At 40.5% G+C, this 19,663-nt stretch overlaps 1 protein-coding gene across 11 annotated transcripts in view; it reads left to right on the forward strand.

Annotated features, from left to right (window-relative positions):
- Positions 1-19,663, forward strand: part of csnk1g3 (casein kinase 1 gamma 3) — a 224,408-nt gene that overhangs the window by 62,876 nt on the left and 141,869 nt on the right. For all 11 annotated transcript variants that reach the window (XM_033017514.1, XM_033017513.1, XM_033017519.1 and 8 more), the window contains exons 3-4: positions 1,685-1,725; positions 8,087-8,156. In XM_033017514.1, the coding sequence (XP_032873405.1) occupies positions 1,685-1,725; positions 8,087-8,156 (111 nt within the window). The remainder of the gene's footprint in view (positions 1-1,684; positions 1,726-8,086; positions 8,157-19,663) is intronic.

Below are 19,663 nucleotides of genomic sequence, written 5' to 3' on the forward strand. Positions count from 1 at the left end.
TGAATAAAAAGATAGGTTGTCATTTTCTATTTATTTCACTTGGGAATTCAAACACCAGTTTTTCTCGTTCTTTCAGAATGTTAATGCTTTCTCCACTTGTTTTGTGTTGCATCCCTTCATTTGCATTGCTGTTTAAGAAGTGCCCATCCATTATTTGAATGTTTCCTTTGCTAAGTTGGTAGTTCTGTTTTCTCTTTTTCTCCATTGAGTATGAGCTGATATTATTCATTTTCCAACACTGCTTCCTTCTCCCACATTTCTTTATTTAAATACGTTGTTACATATTTTAATTAAGTTTATACTTCAATCCTGTTGCTGTTTGATTCTTTCCAAATACTTTCTCGTAAATTCAATCCTTGATTCATGGCTTGATTTTTGTAATCGATCTCTTTTTCAAGCACATGGCTCGGATGTTAATCATGGGACCACTAATAGGGTGGCGCAGCGGTAGAATTTTCCGGTTTCCTCCCACACCAAAGACGTACAGGTTTGTAGGTGAATTGGCTTTGGTAAATTAACCCTAGTGTGTAGGATAGTGTTACTGTGCGGGGATCGCTGTTCGGCACTGACTCGGTGGGCCGAAGGGCTTGTTTCCGTGCTCTATCTCTAAACTAATAGTTTCAAAGTTATCAACCACTCCCTTTAATGCACTGGGAACATGAAGAAATGGAAATTGAACAAAACACAGCGCTGGAGGAACTCAGCAGATCAGGCATTTGTCTCCTCTCGCTTTTGTCACATACTCTACCCATCTGTCAACCAAATCCCCTTCACCTGTATCCACATGTCACTTTCCGGGTTTTATTGCACCCCCATCTCTTTTCCAGCTTTCTCCCTACCGACTCTAATTGATCTGAAGTGGTGTCTCAACCGGAAACATTGTCTATCTGTTCTGTGCAAGGATGCTGTCTGACCTGCTGAGTTAGTTCAGGACTTTGTTTTTCAATCAAAATATCATTGGTGCATTCTTGAGCTTTGATACTAGGTTGCTTTTCCTATCCCTGTATTCTTGTGAGCCAAAACGATAGATCCTTTCACCTAATATCTTCAGCATTCAAAACAACTTCGACTACTACAATGAAGTTCAAAGGATTATATTAATCCTTAAATTGACCTCTCATCACGGCTAATGTTATAACTCTTATTATTTATCTAACCCCTTGGTGGTTTTGTACTGCTTTAGTTTAGAGACACACCACAGAAATAGGCCCTTTGGCCTACCGAGTTCGCGCTCCGCGCTGACCAGCAATCCCCGCACACTAGCACCATCCTACACACGAGGGACAATATACACTTATACCCAGCTGATTAACCTACATACCTGTACGTCTTTGGAGCGTGGGAGGAAACCAATGTTCTTGGAGAAAACCTACTCGGTCACGGAGAGAATGTACAAACAGCAGCTGTAGTCTGGATCGAACTCTGGCACTGTAAGGCAGCAACTCTACCGCTGTGCCACCATGTCGCTCTTATGGGAGAAATTCTAGAATCACTTTCTCATCATCTCTTCTGTGTCACAAAGTTTGATAAAGAAATTTGCAGGATGCATTTGTTTCAAGTGATGGACTTTTTGACATTGTGTAATGTGGGGCCTTTAACTAATCAAAAAGTTACTGTTCACAATATTGAAATGCCGTATTTCAAACAATGTTAAAGTCTAATTCTTTTCTTTGTTTTCTTCAAGGTAAAAACTTGTACACAAATGAATATGTGGCGATTAAATTGGTAAGTTGGTAATTATTACAGATGCTGCAGTAACTGGACCCATAGTAATCAACTGTTTAACTTTTTGTTAATGGTGTGCAATATTTGTTATTAATTTGTTAAAAATCACCATAATAGAAATGAAGTCAGCAGTACTCCAGATATCCAGATGAAGTGGTAGTTATATTCAGCAGTTGTGCTTTAATACTTAGTCGAAATAGAGGAAGGTGTAATAAAGATTGGGGAAGTAGTTTTAGTTAGAACTTTATACACCGCACAATTAATCAATATTCTGATGATATTCTGGTGTTTGGAGATAAAGGATTAGGTTTTATTGTTGTTTCTCAGTTGTATTATTGGTGCACATCTTGGTGTTATCAATGAAGGAGCAATTTTGTCCATTTTTAAAAGCAACATCATAGCAAATGTTATCCAGGAGAGGTTCAACATGTAGATTTGGTGTGGCAAACTAGTATGACAATTTGGATTGATTAACCTTTAACCTGTTGCAATGTGTAGAATATGTGTTTTGTTAACTAAAAAATCCCAATAGTTCATTTGCTTGGTTGTTTAAGTGCATCTGTTTCTTTTGAAAATATTTTTTACATCTTTGCTGCAATGTTTTCTTTGATGTTCATAACCCCTATTGTTTCTCCAAGTTAGCTCCCTGTTTTTAAAATTCCACCCTTGTTTTCAAATTCTTTCTGGGTTTTCCTCTTCTACTTTGCTAACCTCTCCATGCCTGTGACTTCATGACATTTCCCCAATCTCTTAAGAATACCCCCTTTTTCTTCACCACTTTGTTGGAAGCTTTGATATTTTCCCCATGAAACTTCTCATCCTCTGTATAGCAATTTCTCTCTTTTTGACCAATGCTTTTTTGTATGACTTAGAAACATAGAAAATAGATGCAGTAGTAGGCCATTCGGTCCATTCAATATGATCATGGCTGATCATCCAAAATTAGTACCCCGTTCCTGCTTTCTCCCCATATCCCTTGATTCCGTTTGCCCCAAGAGCTTTGTCCAAACTCCCTCTTGAATGCATCTTTGTGCCAAATTTTGTTTCTTTGAAATATGTATTGACATTCTACTATGTAAACAGTTGCTCTATAAATATTGTTATTTTGTGTGATTTAAAAAAAAGATGAGAATTATTCTTTGTTTGGGTGGACATTTTTAATGGGAAACCGAATGATTAATTAAATATCTTTTCCCCGTCCAGTATTTCCCATGTTTGGGGTGGATGAACAAATAAATAATGAATTCTTTGCAAAGATCGCTAAGAACCAGATGAAAATTCTCAACAGTGAGCCATACCTTAGAGTAAATGGAGGTTTAAACTGGGGCAGAAAAAGAGGCTGAATGTCATGGGGAAGGTGGCAAAACCTCTGAATTCAAGTATGTCTGGTGAACATTGCAGAAAGAATCTGTTACAATTTTTGTAGAACTTGTGTATAATGTAATATTTTGTGATTTATCGTGCTACATTTTTATTTTTATTTGTAGATCAAAGCATGAGATTTTTGTGTTTGATAACCTCTGAGATTGTGAATAGAACGTAGAACAGTACAGCACCAGATAGAGGCTCTTTGGCCCACATTGTCTGTATCACGCATGGTCAAGTTCAGCTAATCTCCTCCGCCTTCACATGATCCATATCACTCCATTCCCCACATATCCACGTGTCTAAATAAAAGCCTCTTCATCACCACTATCACATCTATCTCCACCGCCACCACTGGCAGTGTTCCAGGCACCCACCACCCTCTGAAACAAAACAAAAAGCCTGCCCCACTTAAATTGAATTTGAATGTGAAACTTAAGATGATCAAGTAAAGCCATCTTGATTGAGCTCAGCCCAACTTCAAATCCATGTTTGAATGAAAATTAGCGTCAACATCAGATCATGCCAGCAGTGTTTAAGAAGGAACTGCAGATGTTGGAAAATCGAAGGTACACAAAAGTGCTGGAGAAACTCAGCAGCATCTATGGAGCGAAAGAAATAGGCAACGTTTCGAGCCGAAACTCTTCTCAAGAAGGGTTTCGGCCCGAAACGTTGCCTATTTCCTTCGCTCCATAGATGCTGCTGCACCCGCTGAGTTTCTCCAGATCATACCAGCAATTGTTTCTGGGTAGATTAGTGATGTTTCCAGGAAGTCATATGTGCATTTTACCTTGGAACAGCTTTTTTTTTTTTTTTTTTTTTGGTCCTGGCACCAGTTGCACAGCAAATTACATCAAATCTCATGTGTTGCAAGTTTCTCCCACTGCCAGCAAAAATTGGACTTTTTTGAGAGAAATCTACAAAATCTATGATTAACCCCCAAAACATCCCAGAATCACTTTTTGTCGGATTTGAGAACAAGATGGCAAATCAACACTGTGCACAAAATCTTCCAGCCTCCTGTTTAAATGGTGGACTTGTTAGCTACAGTAAATTACCAGACTCCCTTCAATGACTGCCACCTTTCTTATTACAATCATTGGTCATGTGTAGGCAATGAGCACTGGTTCCTTGATCAGCAGTGAGCTTATAGGAGCTACAGTGTGTACTTTGGGCCAGTTGATTGTGTTGGGAAGGTGTGACAGGGAGCATCACAGCCTCTCCCTTATAGTTCCCATCCCTTCATGTCAGCCTTTCCTGGCCCTGAACTAACTATCGCTGCAATACAGAGCATTCTGAAAGTGAGAGCTCTACAATGTAGATCCAATATAACATACCAAGATCCATTTTGCTCAGATTCATGCACTGAATGCTATGTTGATAGTTTTTGCATATCTTGGGAATCTTTTGCAAATGAAGGCCGGCTGATTATTGCGTCAGGGTAGCATAAGTAGAATTTCATCTGTAATTAAATAACCCAAAAGAGGAAACACAGTTTTTATTTCAAATGTTAAAATTATTAGGTGTATATGAAGGAACTGCAAATGCTGGTTTAAATCGAAAATGCACAAAATGCTGGAGTAACTCAACTGGACAGTTTGAAGAAGGGTCTCAACCCGAAATGTCACCCATTCCTTGTCTCCAGCGATGCTACCTGTCCCACTGAGTTACTCCAGCATTTTGTGTCTATTAAAAATATTAGAATTTTTTAACAGTAGTTAATGTATACTGATTTTAAAATGTTGTTTCTTATTAAATGTTTGAAGCTGATAATTTACTGAAGGGTGTGATGATTATAATTTCACTCCAATTGGAACACTGAGATGTTCAACAGGGTTATTATTTGACTAAAGTTATTTGTGTTGCGTAGGTAATTTTCTTTTGCAAAGCGAAGTCAAGTTGAGTTTATCGTCCATGCACAAGTACGGTGAAGTGCAATTATAATGGGTAATCCTGCTTGCAGAAGCATCACATGCACGTGGACTGATAAAACACAAATTATAAAGTATACATAAATTACCTATACATTGTACGTTAATTACACAAATTCAACAAGACAGTGAAGAGAAAAAGACTGCAGAAATCAAGACATTAATGGACAAATATACCATTAGGAAGCATTCACAATAGTGCAAGAAGTGTTTCCTAGTGTTCCATTGCAAAGGTAGGATTAGGGTTGTGCAGGTCAGTTCATGAACCTGATAGTTGTAGGAAAGAGGCTGTTTCTGAACATGGTGGTGTGGGATTTCCGTCTTCTGTACCTACTGCCTGATGGTAGCTGAGAGAAGGCATGGCCTTGCATCCTTTGAAATAGAAATTTATTGAGTTAGTTCCTTGTAGACTTTGGTGGGGAGGTCTGTGCCGATGATGGACTGGCGTGATCACAACTCTGCAGTCTCTTGCTTTCCCATGCATTGAAATTACTGTACCAGTCCATGGTACAAACAGTCAGGATATATTCTACAAAGCATCTGAAAAAGTTTATTAGTATATTCTGTGATATGCCGAATTTCTGTAAACTTTGAAGAAAGTAGAGGACCCCGTCCAACACCTGCGAATGTTAACGTCCAGGAATTTGGATCGATAACTATCACCCACCAACCAACGAATGAAAACTGGCAAGTTGTTTTCCTATTTCCCCTTTCTGAAGATTAGTTCCTTGGTTTTATTGATGTTGAGCGAGAGATTGTTATTGCAGCACCACTCGTTCAGGTGTTCTGTCTCTCGCCTGGATGCTGATCATCACCATGCATATTTGGCTGACGTTAGTCATGTCTTTGGAGAATTAATAGTTGGTATTGAAGCTGCGGTTCGCCACACAGTCATGGGCACAAAGAAAATTGGTCAAAGAGCTCAGTACACAGCATTGAGGTGCACCTGTGTTGATGGTCAGTGAGGAGCAAATGTTAATAATCTGCCATTGAGAGAGCATCTGTTGTAGACCTGTTATGGCAATAGACAATTTGAAGCTGATCCATGTTATTTCTGAGGTAGGAGTTGATTTGTGTTGTAACTAAACTCCAGAAGAGCTAATTATGGTGGATGCCAGTGATAACTGACTACAGTCATTGAGGCAGGAGACCATGTCCTTGGCCACCGGAAAGATGGATGCCCTTTTGAAGCAGGTGGGAACATAAGACTACAAAAGAGCAGGCAGAAGATGTCCTTGAATACTCTAGCCAGTTTGTCAGCCAGTTGCATCCTCTTGGGCAGACGTTTGCATGGATTCAAGTCAAGTCAAGAGAGTTTATTGTCCTCCTTCACCCTCTTGAAGGCTGCTCAGAAATTCAATGCCAGAGACTGAGGCCACTGGATGGTGAGGGCCTTTAGGGGGCTCGTGGGTAGATGTGTTGCTATTCACCAAAGCGTGCATAAAGGACATTGGTCTTATCTGGAAGTGATACGTCATTGTCACTTATGCCACCCAGTTTTGCATTGTAGGTGGTGATTGTGTGCAAGAAACAACTAGGGGCAACCCAAATTACTTCACAAGTGGATGCATGTGATTGAAGTGAAAAATGTAATTACGTGCAACTTGAGTTTCTAGCCCAGGACATGCTCGCCTCCTCTTGCACCAAATATACACCGACAAGTGATCACATGTACACATATTCTATCCTGCACACTAAGGACAATTTTTACAGAAGCCAATTAACTGACAGAAAACTCATACGGTCACAGGGAGAACGTACAATCTCCATTAAGACAGCACCTTTAGCCAGGATCAACCCGTGTCTTGAGCACTTCTAAGGCAGCAACTCTATCGCTGTATTACTGTGCCGCCCCTTCTAGTTTGTTGGCGTATGGAAGATTACGATTAAGGCCACCTTAAAATTTAACAAATTGGATAGATGTTGCACCAGGTTGCTTTCTCTTTGTTTGAAACATTACAGTTCTGAACAATGTTTTTATCCACTAAGTTGTTCATCCCAGATTCCTGAACTGAGGAGACATTTCAATTGATTAATTGGCTATAGGCCTGCTTGGGTAAGGACAGCACATTTCAAGTCAACTTAACTTTCCTCTGCTGTCGGGCATGAACGAGCCAGTTACGTTTTTTATAGGCATCGGGCAGCTTCCTGGTTACTTGTATTGAGAGCAGCTTTTTTATACCAATTTTTTTAAATTCTGCTCTCTTAAATGTCCCAGATACCATGGTGAGATTTGAAGTCCGGTTTAATAGTGTACACTTGTAGTTTAGTAATTTAACTATTATGCAATTCAGCTGTCATTAGAGACATGCTAATTCAAGTCCTCAATCTGTTATGGATGGCTAAGGAAAATCTTCTGCAGTACTGTTATGCAATAAGGTAAAAGTGATTTGTTCGGTCACAAAAGCAATCATCTTCTGAAGAATTGTCTAGTACACTGAATTGATAATGACACAAACTCCAGTACTAATTAGGTTCACTGATGAATATTTCAATTTGATCTGAGGCTGAACTAAGATACAATTTCAAGCCCTGTTCAATATGTGCCAGGCATAAGTGCATTCAGCAACCCAAGTCAATGCAAGGAAAACAACATGAATTGGTCACTCATTTGGCCACATTTTTAAATGAGAGGCTCTAACTATCTTGTACGTAAATTTTAGATGTGCTTGGCAACTCGGTCAATTCAAAGAAGTGAAATTTAAAAGATGTTAGAAATACTCATGGAATATTGTTTGTGTTGCAACCTCCTGAGTGGTGTCCTTGCTGTAATCTGGGCTGGAAGTTGTATAAAAAATGAAAACAGGAAAGGTTTATAAATGATCCATGTACACATGTTTCTATTAAACACTGCTGTGTTCAACCTTATTGAAATGATGACCTTGCATTTATATGTTTTTAACATAGTAAGATATCCCTACATTATTTTATAACCGATTGCATTTCAATGTATTAAAATTTCTTACATTAATTGATTGACATGGCACAAAGTAAATTCTAAAATTACCCAGGTTTACAGTCAAGTTTCTTGCTTGTGTGCTTAAAGTAGCTTTTTTTGCATTTAGGAACCAATGAAGTCCAGAGCACCACAACTTCACTTGGAATATAGATTTTACAAACAGCTGGGATCTGGTGGTAAGTTAACGGTCTGCTTTAGATATATTTCCATTCAATATTGTCGCTTTGTTAATCAATGACCTTGAAGAATCTTGGTAACAACTTTTTGTAAAACTTATGTTGCATTGGTATTTAGTAGGATAATTGTTTGTGTAAATTGCACTAGAAGAGAAATAGCAGACCAGCAATGAAAGTGACAGTTTGGTTTTTGCAACTTTGTTGGTTTTGTTTAATGCCTTAATATAAATCGAGTTCAACCTTTGGTTCATAAAATTAGTTTGAAACAAGCAGATAATGCAGCAAGTGTTTTCTGTCTGGCATACAGCTAGTGCATCGGGTGCTAATGTAATTTGTTTGTTAGTGAAAGACCAAAAAGTTCTGATATAATTAAACCTTGAAATAGGGAGGAAATATTCTTTGAAGAGAATCTGTATAATTCCAGTGCACTTGGCATTGAACAAAAATACACTGGTTCGATCTTGAATGCTGGTTTATACCTTTTTGAGCAGTAATGGTATAAAATGGAAACAAGAGGCAGCAAGAGTTTTTTGTGGAACTCTCCATAAGAATAGATACAAGTTAACCAGTAGATGTGTTTGGATTTCCAGACGATATTCAACAAATGCCTTACACTGTTGGCATGGATAAAGAATTTATTAAAAGGGTAGTGGTGTGGGGGATGGTTCATTGTCACATTGGCAACCCATTACCAAAACGGCAACACGGGAGTCAGTATTGAAGTAGACAGTACATATTAATGCATTGGAAGAAAGAAACAAATGTATGGTTACCAACGTGTAATAATGCAAAAATAGATAGGAAGGCAAACGGTTTATAATAAGATATTAATTATTTAAGAGTATAGACCGAAAGTTGGCAAATTGAGTGCAGAGTGGGGAAAATGTGTTCATTTTGGAAGGCATATCTATGCAGATGACAGCAAAATTTGCAAATGACAGTACATGTACAAGCTACAGAACAACATTAAATAAGTAACAAGTAAATGGACATAAAGTCATATCATAGAATGACTGTGCTCCGATGGTGGTGAGGAAGACCAATTAAGGAATAGTAAACATGATAAGGCCTGGGTGAGCAGCAGGAAGAGATGCTTTATTTTAATGCATTTAGATTAGAAACATAGAAACATAGAAAATGGGTGCAGGAAGAGGTCATTCGGCTCTTCGAGCCAGCACCGCCATTCATTGTGATCATGGCTGATCGTCCACTATCAATAACCTGTGCCTGCCTTCTCCCCATATCCCTTGACTCCACTAGCCCCTAGAGCTCTATCTAACTCTCTCTTAAATCCATCCAGTGACTTGGCCTCCATTGCCCTCTGTGGCAGGGAATTCCATAAATTCACAACTCTCTGCGTGAAAAAGTTTTTTCTCATTTGGAATCAATTAGAACGAAGCATAGATATTATATCTCACCAAAATCTGAAGTCTGGTTTAAAGGTTCAAAGGTTCTTTATTAGTCACATACACAAATTGGTGTAGTGAAATGCGTATTGCAAAACAACATAACAATAATAAAGAAATTCAACATAAAAAAACATCCCCCCACTATGGTTCCCATTATGAGGGAAGGCACAAAGTCCAGTCCCCATCCCCATGTCCACCCATAGTCAGGCCTATTGAGGCCTCCGCAGTCGCCTTTACGGAGGCCCGATGTTCCAGGCCGTTCTCGCCAGATGATGGTGCTCCGGTGTCGGGAGAATCCGCACAGCGGCTTGGGAAACTTGGAATGGCCGCTTCCTTACCAGAGACCGCGGCTTCCGAAGCCAACAGGCCGCGCTGGATGGAGCTCCACCACTGGCGATCTCGGCGCGAGATCCCAGGCTCCCGATGTTAAAGTTCAGCGCCGCAGCTGGCCGCTCCACAGTCCCACAGCTCCACGATGTTTCATCGGCAGTCTTCAGCTCACCGCAGTTCCAGTGCGGTGACCCAGGCAAGGCATTGCCCGCTCCGCGATAGCGCTCCAGCGCTGTGCCGCAGCCGAAGCCGAGGATCTCGGCGGTCCCCTCAGGAAACGCCGCTCCAGGCCCGCTGGTAGGACGCGAGGGCGGGTCGAAGGTGCTTCCCGGAGAATAGCCGCCTCTCCGACCAGGTAGGGACCCTGAAAATCAGTTTCCCCCCCTTTCCCACCCACCCCCCCTCCCCACCCCCACATAAAAAAGACTAGAATTCCGAAAAACAAAAACTCAACTAACTAAAAATAAAAATAAAAAGATGAAAAAGCGGACAGCTGCAGGCTGGGCAGCCATACCCATACAGGACGGCGCCCACTTTAATAGTGTAGACTTGTAGTTTAGTAATTTAACTATTATGCAACTCAGCTGTCATTAGAGACACGCTAATTTAAGTCCTCAATCTCCTCAAATTTTATTTGCATGACAACAATTGAGCGATGCAGAAAATGAATTGAATAAAGGAAGTGACTGATTGCATCTATGGCTAGTTCAGAGGTCACCATGTTGAATTTGCAGCAATAAAGCAATGATTTGTAAAACATTCTGGATTATTTCAGGACCATGCTGTGCTGCACATGAGCTATCCAGGGTTAACTCGGATCCACTTTGTTCTGACAATTAACCATTGGATTTTCTTACCGATCTATTGAAAATGGAGTGCAGCAGGATTACTAATAGTGTGAAAGCAGCAGCCCTTTTTTTTCAGATGATTCTAAGTTCTGCACCCAAGCATTTCCAATTTCCTACAAATATTGACATAGAGGCGAGGTTTGATCCCTGTGTCGACTACTGACAGTGCAAACTGCAAATTTCCTATATGCTGTGTAGGTGGTGGAATTGTTGCAACAGAAACAGAGTGCAGGTTATTGCTTGAGTAATATTTAATAATTAGAAAGAAAAAAATACTGAAATACTTTAAATGTAGTATCTTATTTCAACCAAGTTTCTGTTTGAGGGGAAAAAAATATTTGGGAAATACTCCATTAAAACTAGAAATGTTTATCCTGGAAAAAAACGAAATGCGTCATCAAATGAAAAATAACGAGAATCCCTTCTGCAATATTACCAGGGGTGCAGTGCTGCCGGAGCTCTCCGGCACCTCTGTAAAACAAAAGCCAAAATAAACAGCGGTGAATTTTAACTAGCGGGTTTGTGGTCGGGGAATACCCATCACTACTGAAGTTCCCTGTAGGAGGAGGGGGAGCAGTAGGACCCAGCAGAGTCAGACCACGTGCTGTCTGCATTGTGGAGGTTGTGGGCCTGGTGCTGAGTCTGGAACTCTGGTGAGGCGACTGCTCTGGCCCGCTGGTGGCCGGTGGAGAGGCGAGGGTCGGCAAAGTCACTGGTGGATGCCCGCGGGGGGCTGGAGTAGAGATACGGGTCAGCGGCAGCAGCATCGGTGGCCCCAGTGGCGGTGGCCCGGGAGGGGGAGGGGGGGGGGGGGGGGGTTGTGTGCGCCGTCTCTTTCTTTGCTTGCTGATAATTACATTTCATGATAATTAGTGAGTGCAACTGTGCAATATTTTGTCATGTTATTAAATTAAGTATTATATGTTTTATTGTATTAGTAATACACCGGGGTGTAGTGATAGGCTGTAATCTTGTTTGGCCCTGTTGAGAGATGAGCTTGCACCACCCCCTCCACTCCAAGCAAAACCTCAAATGACGCCCCTGTTTGACAGCTCCGGCACCTAAAAAATTAGCACTGCAACACTGAATATTACTCAAACAAGCAGTAATAATTTGTTCACTGCTCAAATTGCTCAACACAACACTGCCCAGTCCATCATCGGCTCTGACCTTCCTTCCATCGAGGGGATTTATCGAAGTTGCTGCATCAAAAAGCCTGGCAGTATCATCAAAGACCCACACCATCCTGGCCACACACTCATCTCCCTGCTACCTTCAGGTAGAAGGTACAGGGACCTGAAGACTGCAACGACCAGGTTCAGTAATAGCTATTTCCCCACAGCCATCAGGCTATTAAACCTGGCTCGGACAAACTCTGAACATTAATAACCCATTATCTGTCATTTTGCACTTTATCAGTTTATTTATTCATGTGTTTTGTTGTCAATGCCTATTATGATCTGTGTGCTGAGGCAAAGCAAGAATTTCATTGTCCTATTAGGGACACATGACAATAAACCTGAACTTGAACTTGAACTTCCTACTCAATAACTGGCACACACATAGGCAAATTCCAGCTTCAATAGTTGTTCACTGGTCTGTATGGAGAGGTTCTCAGCTTTGGGTCCAATTGCAGATCATACTTGGAGTGGAGCATTCACAAATGTTTTGGTGCCTGTTCTTCCCATTGGTTAAGTATTCTGTCTATTCAGTGTTGGTTACATTTTACTCTGAATATCAGACATTGTATCATAAAATTATTTATTCAAGACAATGTTGCATCCTTAATTATGGGAGAAATATCTGTAAGAATGTATTTATTTACATTTTAAATTAATTGATAGTCATAGGTTATTTACTGCTTCTGGAAAGGTTACCAGAAACAATAATTCTTACTCGTGGATGTCCTCTCTATTGAACAGAATTTAAAGGCTGCAAGGTTACCAAATGGACACTGAACAGGGGACTGATCTTCATCACTTTCATCACAAAGTGTGCGGGATAATTGTATAGAGTCATAGAATGATACAGTGTGGAAACGGGCCCTAGCTACATGTCCTAGTTACACTAGTCCCACCTGGGGATATTGGGATAAGTATGAGTGGCATGAATGAGTATGGTACGAGTGGCTTGCAGTCTACTTGACCTTGCCCTCGCATGCTTGCTTGATCACTGCCCAGTCCTGTGTGAGAAAATCCACACATTCATCATGTGGATTACAGCTGTGTGAAATGGGGCGATCAGATCACTCAGTCCAAAACAGGGCTTTTGAAAAGCTCCACGATCATCAAATACCACAGATAACAGCAATCCTCTAAATATAAATCATCTCTTCAGCACCATCCTGCTTGCAAACCAGAATTATAGATGGCTGTCCTGAATAGTTGTCCAAAAACAAAATATTGTGGATGCGAGAAAAATAATAAAAATAAAAATGTAACAAATACCCCTTAAGTCAGGGAAATAGAGTTAATGCTTAAGAGCAACAGATAAAACTGCTGATGTTTGAATCTGCCAGGATTGAGAAATGCTGGAAGAACGTAACCCATCACACTGCATCTGTGGAAGGAGAACAGTTTTGATGAACGGTCTTTGGAATGAAATGTCAACTGATTTCTCTTTCCATAACTGTTGCCTGACTGGTTGAGTTTTAACAGCTTTTTCGTTTTTGTTTAATATACATGGTCAATAGCCTTTTATCTGAACTTGTGCTTATAAAAGGCCGTTAACCCAAAATATTAACTCTTTTGCTCATGATTGATCCTGTCTGATTTAAGTTTTGCCGGTATTGTCTGTGCTTGGTATGTAATGTGTACAACTTTACGACCTTTCAGTATGAAGCACCCAATTATTGATATTGCATGCATCAAACAGCAAAACTGGTTGCCTGTCCACATTTTCAATCTCAGTCAAGACAAAGATAAGCATTCATTTTTTTTTTTTTTTGCACACAGGTCTATTGAACATGTTTCAGTGTTCCAGTTAAGAGATAGAAATGTACAGGAAATTTGATTTGGCTGATGTAGCATTCAGAAGTGTCTGAATGCACTAATGAAGTTACACAGTGAGGAGTCCCATTCTCCATCAGCCAAAATGTTCCCGTACTGTTGTAATATAAATATCTATTCAACAGCGTGGAAACTTATCTGAGTATGTCCAAAGCTCAAGAAGTAAGATAAATCTAATCTGACTCATTTCTGACTATTGGCCTCCACACCACCATCAGTAAAATATGGAAAGAATCATTGATTTTATGTTCAAATAAAGCCATTAATAACCTGCATACTGATGCTGAGATTAGGTTCTTCTGGAATCACTTGGCATAGGATCTCATTTGTTCTGAGGTGGGTGTGGCTGCAAGAGCTGATTGCCAGCAAATAGGCAAACTTTGGAAGGCAGCCTATGAATACAGCTCCAATATGTGTTAGCCTATTGTATAAGGTTGTCTAGGTCTCTCGCAAACCATTGGGCACGTTTAAAAAGTTTGATGAACACCAAAATAATCTCTGCTTGAGAAACACATTTTTGGAACTCAAATAATGTTATAGAAGTTTAGAAGGATTATAAGTTTAGAAGTATGAGAAGGGATCTTATTGAAACATATAAGATTATTAAGGGTTTGGACACGCTAGAGGCAGGAAACATGTTCCCGATGTTGGGGGAGTCCAAAACCAGGGGCCACAATTTAAGAATAAGGGGTAAGCCATATAGAATGGAGACAAGGAAACGCTTTTTCTCACAGAGTTGTGAGTCTGTGGAATTCTCCGCCTCAGTGGAGGCCGGTGGAGGCCAGTTCTCTGGATACTTTCAAGAGAGAGCTAGATAGGGCTCTTAAAGATAGCGGAGTCAGGGGATATGGGGAGAAGGCAGGAACGGGGTACTGATTGGGGATGATCAGCCATGATCACATTAAATGATGGTGCTGGCTCGAAGGGCCTACTGCTGCACCTATTGTCTATTGTATCTATTGTATTGTAATACCAACTTGGTGCATGTATGAAACAATTCAAGTGGAACTATTCTCTTTGCTTCCTAAACACACTTTTCTGTTAATAAACTTCTGCTTCATGGATAGTGTTTGTTCACGCGGAACAGTCAGATGAATTTAATCTGATCACTTTCTTCCCCTGCTGTGTCAGAGTGCAGTATATTTTACTCAATCAACAGTAAGATCAATGGAGATAACATTTTTCTTATTCCAAGCAATTATTTTTTTGCATCCTTGATGGATGCCTTTTGATATGGATTCATTAACAGGACGCTGCTGTACCGTGTTATCAAAATATGTGGGTTTAGACGTAATCTGATAAGTGGCAGTTTTTATGAAAGTTCAATTGAAATGTCTGAGATGCCCTTTTGCAGTTAAGCAATCTATGGCACTTCATAGGCTTATTTTTCATTAGGGATTGATTTTTTTAGTTAGTCAATTATTTTTATTTTTCAATTTATTCTCACATTGAATTGTAATGCTTGGCTTGAGCAATTTATTTGCACGTGGTTTGATTTGCTCATTTGCATAAATAACCTCTTAACAAAATAATGCCAGGTGGGCAAACTTTGTCTCGGGAGACCAACTGAGGTGATGGTCAGAGAGCTGTGCAGCACGGAAACAGACCCTTCGGCCCAACTCGTCCATGCCAACCAAGTTGCCCAATTATCCTAACCCCACTCCCCTGCATCTGGTCCATATGCCTCCAAATCTTTCCAATCCATGTACTTGTCCAAGTGACTTCTAAATGTCTTAATTATACCCATCCTCACCACTTTGGCACCTCGTTCCATTGATGCATGCCCTTCTATGTGGATAAAGCTGCCTTTTAAAATCATTCCCCTCACCTTAAACCTATGCCTTTGATTTTAGAATCCCCATCCTGTGAAAAAAATTGTTGCAATTCACCATATGTATGCACCTCATGATTTTGTCTACGTCTATTAGGTCACCCTTCACTCTCCTATACTCCAGGTAAAAATGATTCAGCCTCTCCTTTTAACTCAAACTCCAGCTCTGGTAACATCCTTGTTTTGTACGCTTTCCAAACTAATGACACCCTTGCTTTAGCAGAATGACCAGAATGGTTCACAGTACTCCAAATGTGGTCTTATCAACATCTTGCACAGTTGTAACCTGATGTCACACTCCTGTGTTCCAAATGCTGACTGATGAACTCAAGAGTGCAAAATACCTGCCTCACCAATTAGCTTGAAGGTGGAGGGTTATCTCCATTCACATCTAAAGGATTAATATTAATAATAAATAATAGACCCATCTCTGATTGCTGTGGTGCACCATTTGTTACAGGTCTCTAGTCAGGAAAACAATCCTCCACTACCTACCTTCTTTAGTCAGAGGGTGTTGAGTCTGGAATTCTTTGCCACAGAAGGCTGTGGAGGCCAAGTCAGTAGATATTTTTAAGGCAGAGATAGATAGATTCTTGATTAGAACAGGTTTCAGAGGTTATGGGGAGCAGGCAGGAGATGGGGTTACGAGGGTGAGATAGATTAGCCATGATTGAATGGCGTAGTAGACTTGATGGGCTGAATGGCCTAATTCGACACCTATCACTTATGAGCTTATGACTTTATGACAACTGCTCACCTGAGCTATTGCCTTAATGTAACTTCCACATCCAGGACTTGTTCAGAGATCAGGTATTTCTTCTTTGTTGGATGTGCTGGAAATGTAACTGAAGTTTACCAAGGTATTGCTTGTCTCCTTGTGGAATAATGTTTACGTGGTTGTGCTGATGGTTAATAAAATCCAAAGTATGTGCATTAAATGAGCTGCTTTTGATAGCAAATCATAACAATATCTCACCAACTCTAGCTACATATTGTTTATCAAGACCAGATTATATTCCTTAGTTTCAAAGGAAGATAAGCTTGTTGCTATACTATAAACCAATCCCTGCATATCCCTGACATGATCATTCCCTGCCCATCATTAATACATTTCTGTGTGTAGCTGTAGATAGCAGGGAGTCATTTGACAGCAATCTTATAATGATGAGTTGAATTATAATGTTTAAGAAAAAACTGCAGATGCTGGAAAAATGAAAGGTAGACAAAAAAGCTGGAGAAACTCAGCTGATGAGGCAGCATCTATGGAGCGAAGGAATAGGCGGCGTTTCGGGTCGGGACGCTTCCTCAGACTGGTGAATTATACGTTTATTTGGGAAATTACGGACATGGAGATTATAAGTAGGAACTAAACACAGTTTGTCAGTCCTTTCCGTTGCAACCGCAAGAAATGCAACACCTGTCCCTTCACCTCCCCCCTCGACTCCATTCAAGGACCCAAGCAGTCGTTCCAGGTGCGACAAAGGTTCACCTGTATCTCCTCCAACCTCATCTACTGCATCCGCTGCTCTAGATGTCAGCTGATTTACATCGGGGAGACTAAGCGTAGGTTGGGCGATCGTTTCGCCGAACACCTCCGCTCAGTCCGCAATAACCAACCTGACCTCCCGGTGGCTCAGCACTTCAACTCCCCCTCTCATTCCCAATCCGACCTCTCTGTCCTGGGTCTCCTCCATTGCCAGAGTGAGCAACAGCGGAAATTGGAGGAACAGCACCTCATATTCCGTCTGGGGACCTTGCGTCAGGATGGCATTAACATTGAATTCTCCCAATTTTGCTAGTCCTTGCTGTCTCCTCCCCTTCCTCAACCCTCTAGCTGTCTCCTCCCACCCTCCCATCCGCCCGCCCTCGGGCTCCTCCTCCTCCCCTTTTCCTTCCTTCTCCCCCCCACCCCCCATCAGTCTGAAGAAGGGTTTCGGCCCGAAACGTCGCCTATTTCCTTCGCTCCATAGATGCTGCTGCACCCGCTGAGTTTCTCCAGCAATTTTGTGTACATTCGATCTTCCAGCATCTGCAGTTCCTTCTTGAACACAGTTTGTCAGTCGTTAGTTTGTGATGCAGCAATTTGGCAGGGTTGGAAATTGCTCTTGATGTTGTGCAAATTTTCTATCTGAAATGTTTAAAATACAGCATGACCCACTTATATTAATCAAGGGCTTGATGTTTGCTGACAAGACCAACTTTTATTCCCTATCCCTAATTGCTTCTGAATTGTCAAGACCGTTTAAATCAACCACATTGGTCTATCTGAAGTTGTACCTTGGTCAGTAGGGTGAGTTAACCCTTTACGACAATTTTGTAGATTTCCAGTCACCATTGCAGAAAATCATTTTTTATCCCAGATTTATTTGATTACTTGCATTCAAGTTCCCTGCCATAATTGGAATTGAAAATGGCTTGGGATCAATACTCTTATTTCTCTGCATATGAATCCAAATACATCTCTAAGGAGAGAGAAATAGAGGTAATACCACTATTTCAGCTCAACGACATTTCATTAGAACCTGATGAAATGTTATTAATCTGAATTGTTAACGGGTTCTCTCTCCATGGAAGCTGCCTGACATGAGTGTCCAGCAATTTTGATTTATTTTAGTTTTCTAGCTTCAGTTTTTTTTTAGTTTTCAACTTGGCCACTGTGGTACTTTGCCTTTGTTAGGATAATATGATCAACAACAGTCTAGGGGGAAAAAATCCCAAGAGATGGAAAATTTAAAAAAGGCTATGGGGGAATAGGTGTTTTTCACTGAGGTGGGACGTATATGGTAAATTTCCCCTGTCCCACATTTGTTGCTGCTGTTTTTGATGCATTTCAGTTGGTTGATCTTGAGAGTGCAGAGCAGTGTTTCAAAATTTGACACCAAGCTCGGAAATGTAACCAACAGTGAGAATAATAGGCTGGTAGAATTAGTGGATGTGTAGCATGTGAACTTCAGCGAGAAATGTATACGTTTTACAAAAAGAATGTAAAAGAGCATCGCACATCATATTCTATGATTTTTGTAAGGATTACAAGAGAAAATTGTGATACGTTAGGATTTATCAGTCTATGAAGAACATGGGTCAGGTTAACAAAGCATTCAGTAAGGCCTAAATGAAATCCTGAGCTTTGTAAGTTCAGTGGGAAAAAAACCCTATAAATTACAAATTAGTTTGACCCCGGTTCAAATATTGTATCCAAATTCTGCATGTGGAAAGTTGTGAAGGCTTTAGAAGTGACTTCAGTAGAAATTTACTTCACCAAAGACATATACTTGGTCATTTTTGCAATAATTAAAAGTAAATAACACTTCTGCAGTTTTGATTACTCAGCACAATTTGCTATAAGTTCCAGTATTTTTGGTTGGGTCTCATACAGTGACATTTAAGATGCCTGTCACTCAAACAGGGCATCTGTGTTCTACTCGGGCTGTCTCCTGTATTTTCATGTATAAATCTACCAGTCTAACCCTTTTTCTCTCTCCCTTCCGTACTTGTTCAACTAACTTCCCGTTAAGTGCATTCACACTGTTCACTATAACCACTTCTGGTGGTGGCATGTTCCACATTCTAACCACTATTTGCGTAAGAAAAATTCTTCTGAAACCTTGTTGGATTTTTTTTCGATGATCTTAAAATGGTCTCAGGTTAGGTTGTATCCCACATTTTATCTGCTTCCTCTGTATGGAAAAACATAACTAATTTTAAAGAACTTTATTAGGTTACACATCAGTCTCCCTGAGAAAAGAACTCAGTGGTGCAGTTGGCAGAACTGCTGTCTCACAGTGCCTGCGACTGGTTCGATCCTGACCTCGGGTGCTGTCTGTGTAGAGTTTGCATGTCTTCCCTGTAACTTCGTGGGTTGCTCCGGGTGCTCCAGTTTCCTCCCATATCCTAAAAAAATGTGAAAGTTTGTAGGTTAATTGGTCCCTGGAAAATTTGTCTATGGATTTTTATTTTGGCAAGAAGAACAAGGAGAATTTTATGATTAGATAATCCCCTATGAGTAGAGCCTATGTAAAATAGTCATCCTTTTCCCCTTGAAATGTTCTCTGCTCAAACCCAGTTACATTTCATCTTGATT

This window comes from Amblyraja radiata, chromosome 3 (assembly GCF_010909765.2).
Source record: "Amblyraja radiata isolate CabotCenter1 chromosome 3, sAmbRad1.1.pri, whole genome shotgun sequence".
In the NCBI taxonomy this organism is placed as follows: domain Eukaryota; kingdom Metazoa; phylum Chordata; class Chondrichthyes; order Rajiformes; family Rajidae; genus Amblyraja; species Amblyraja radiata.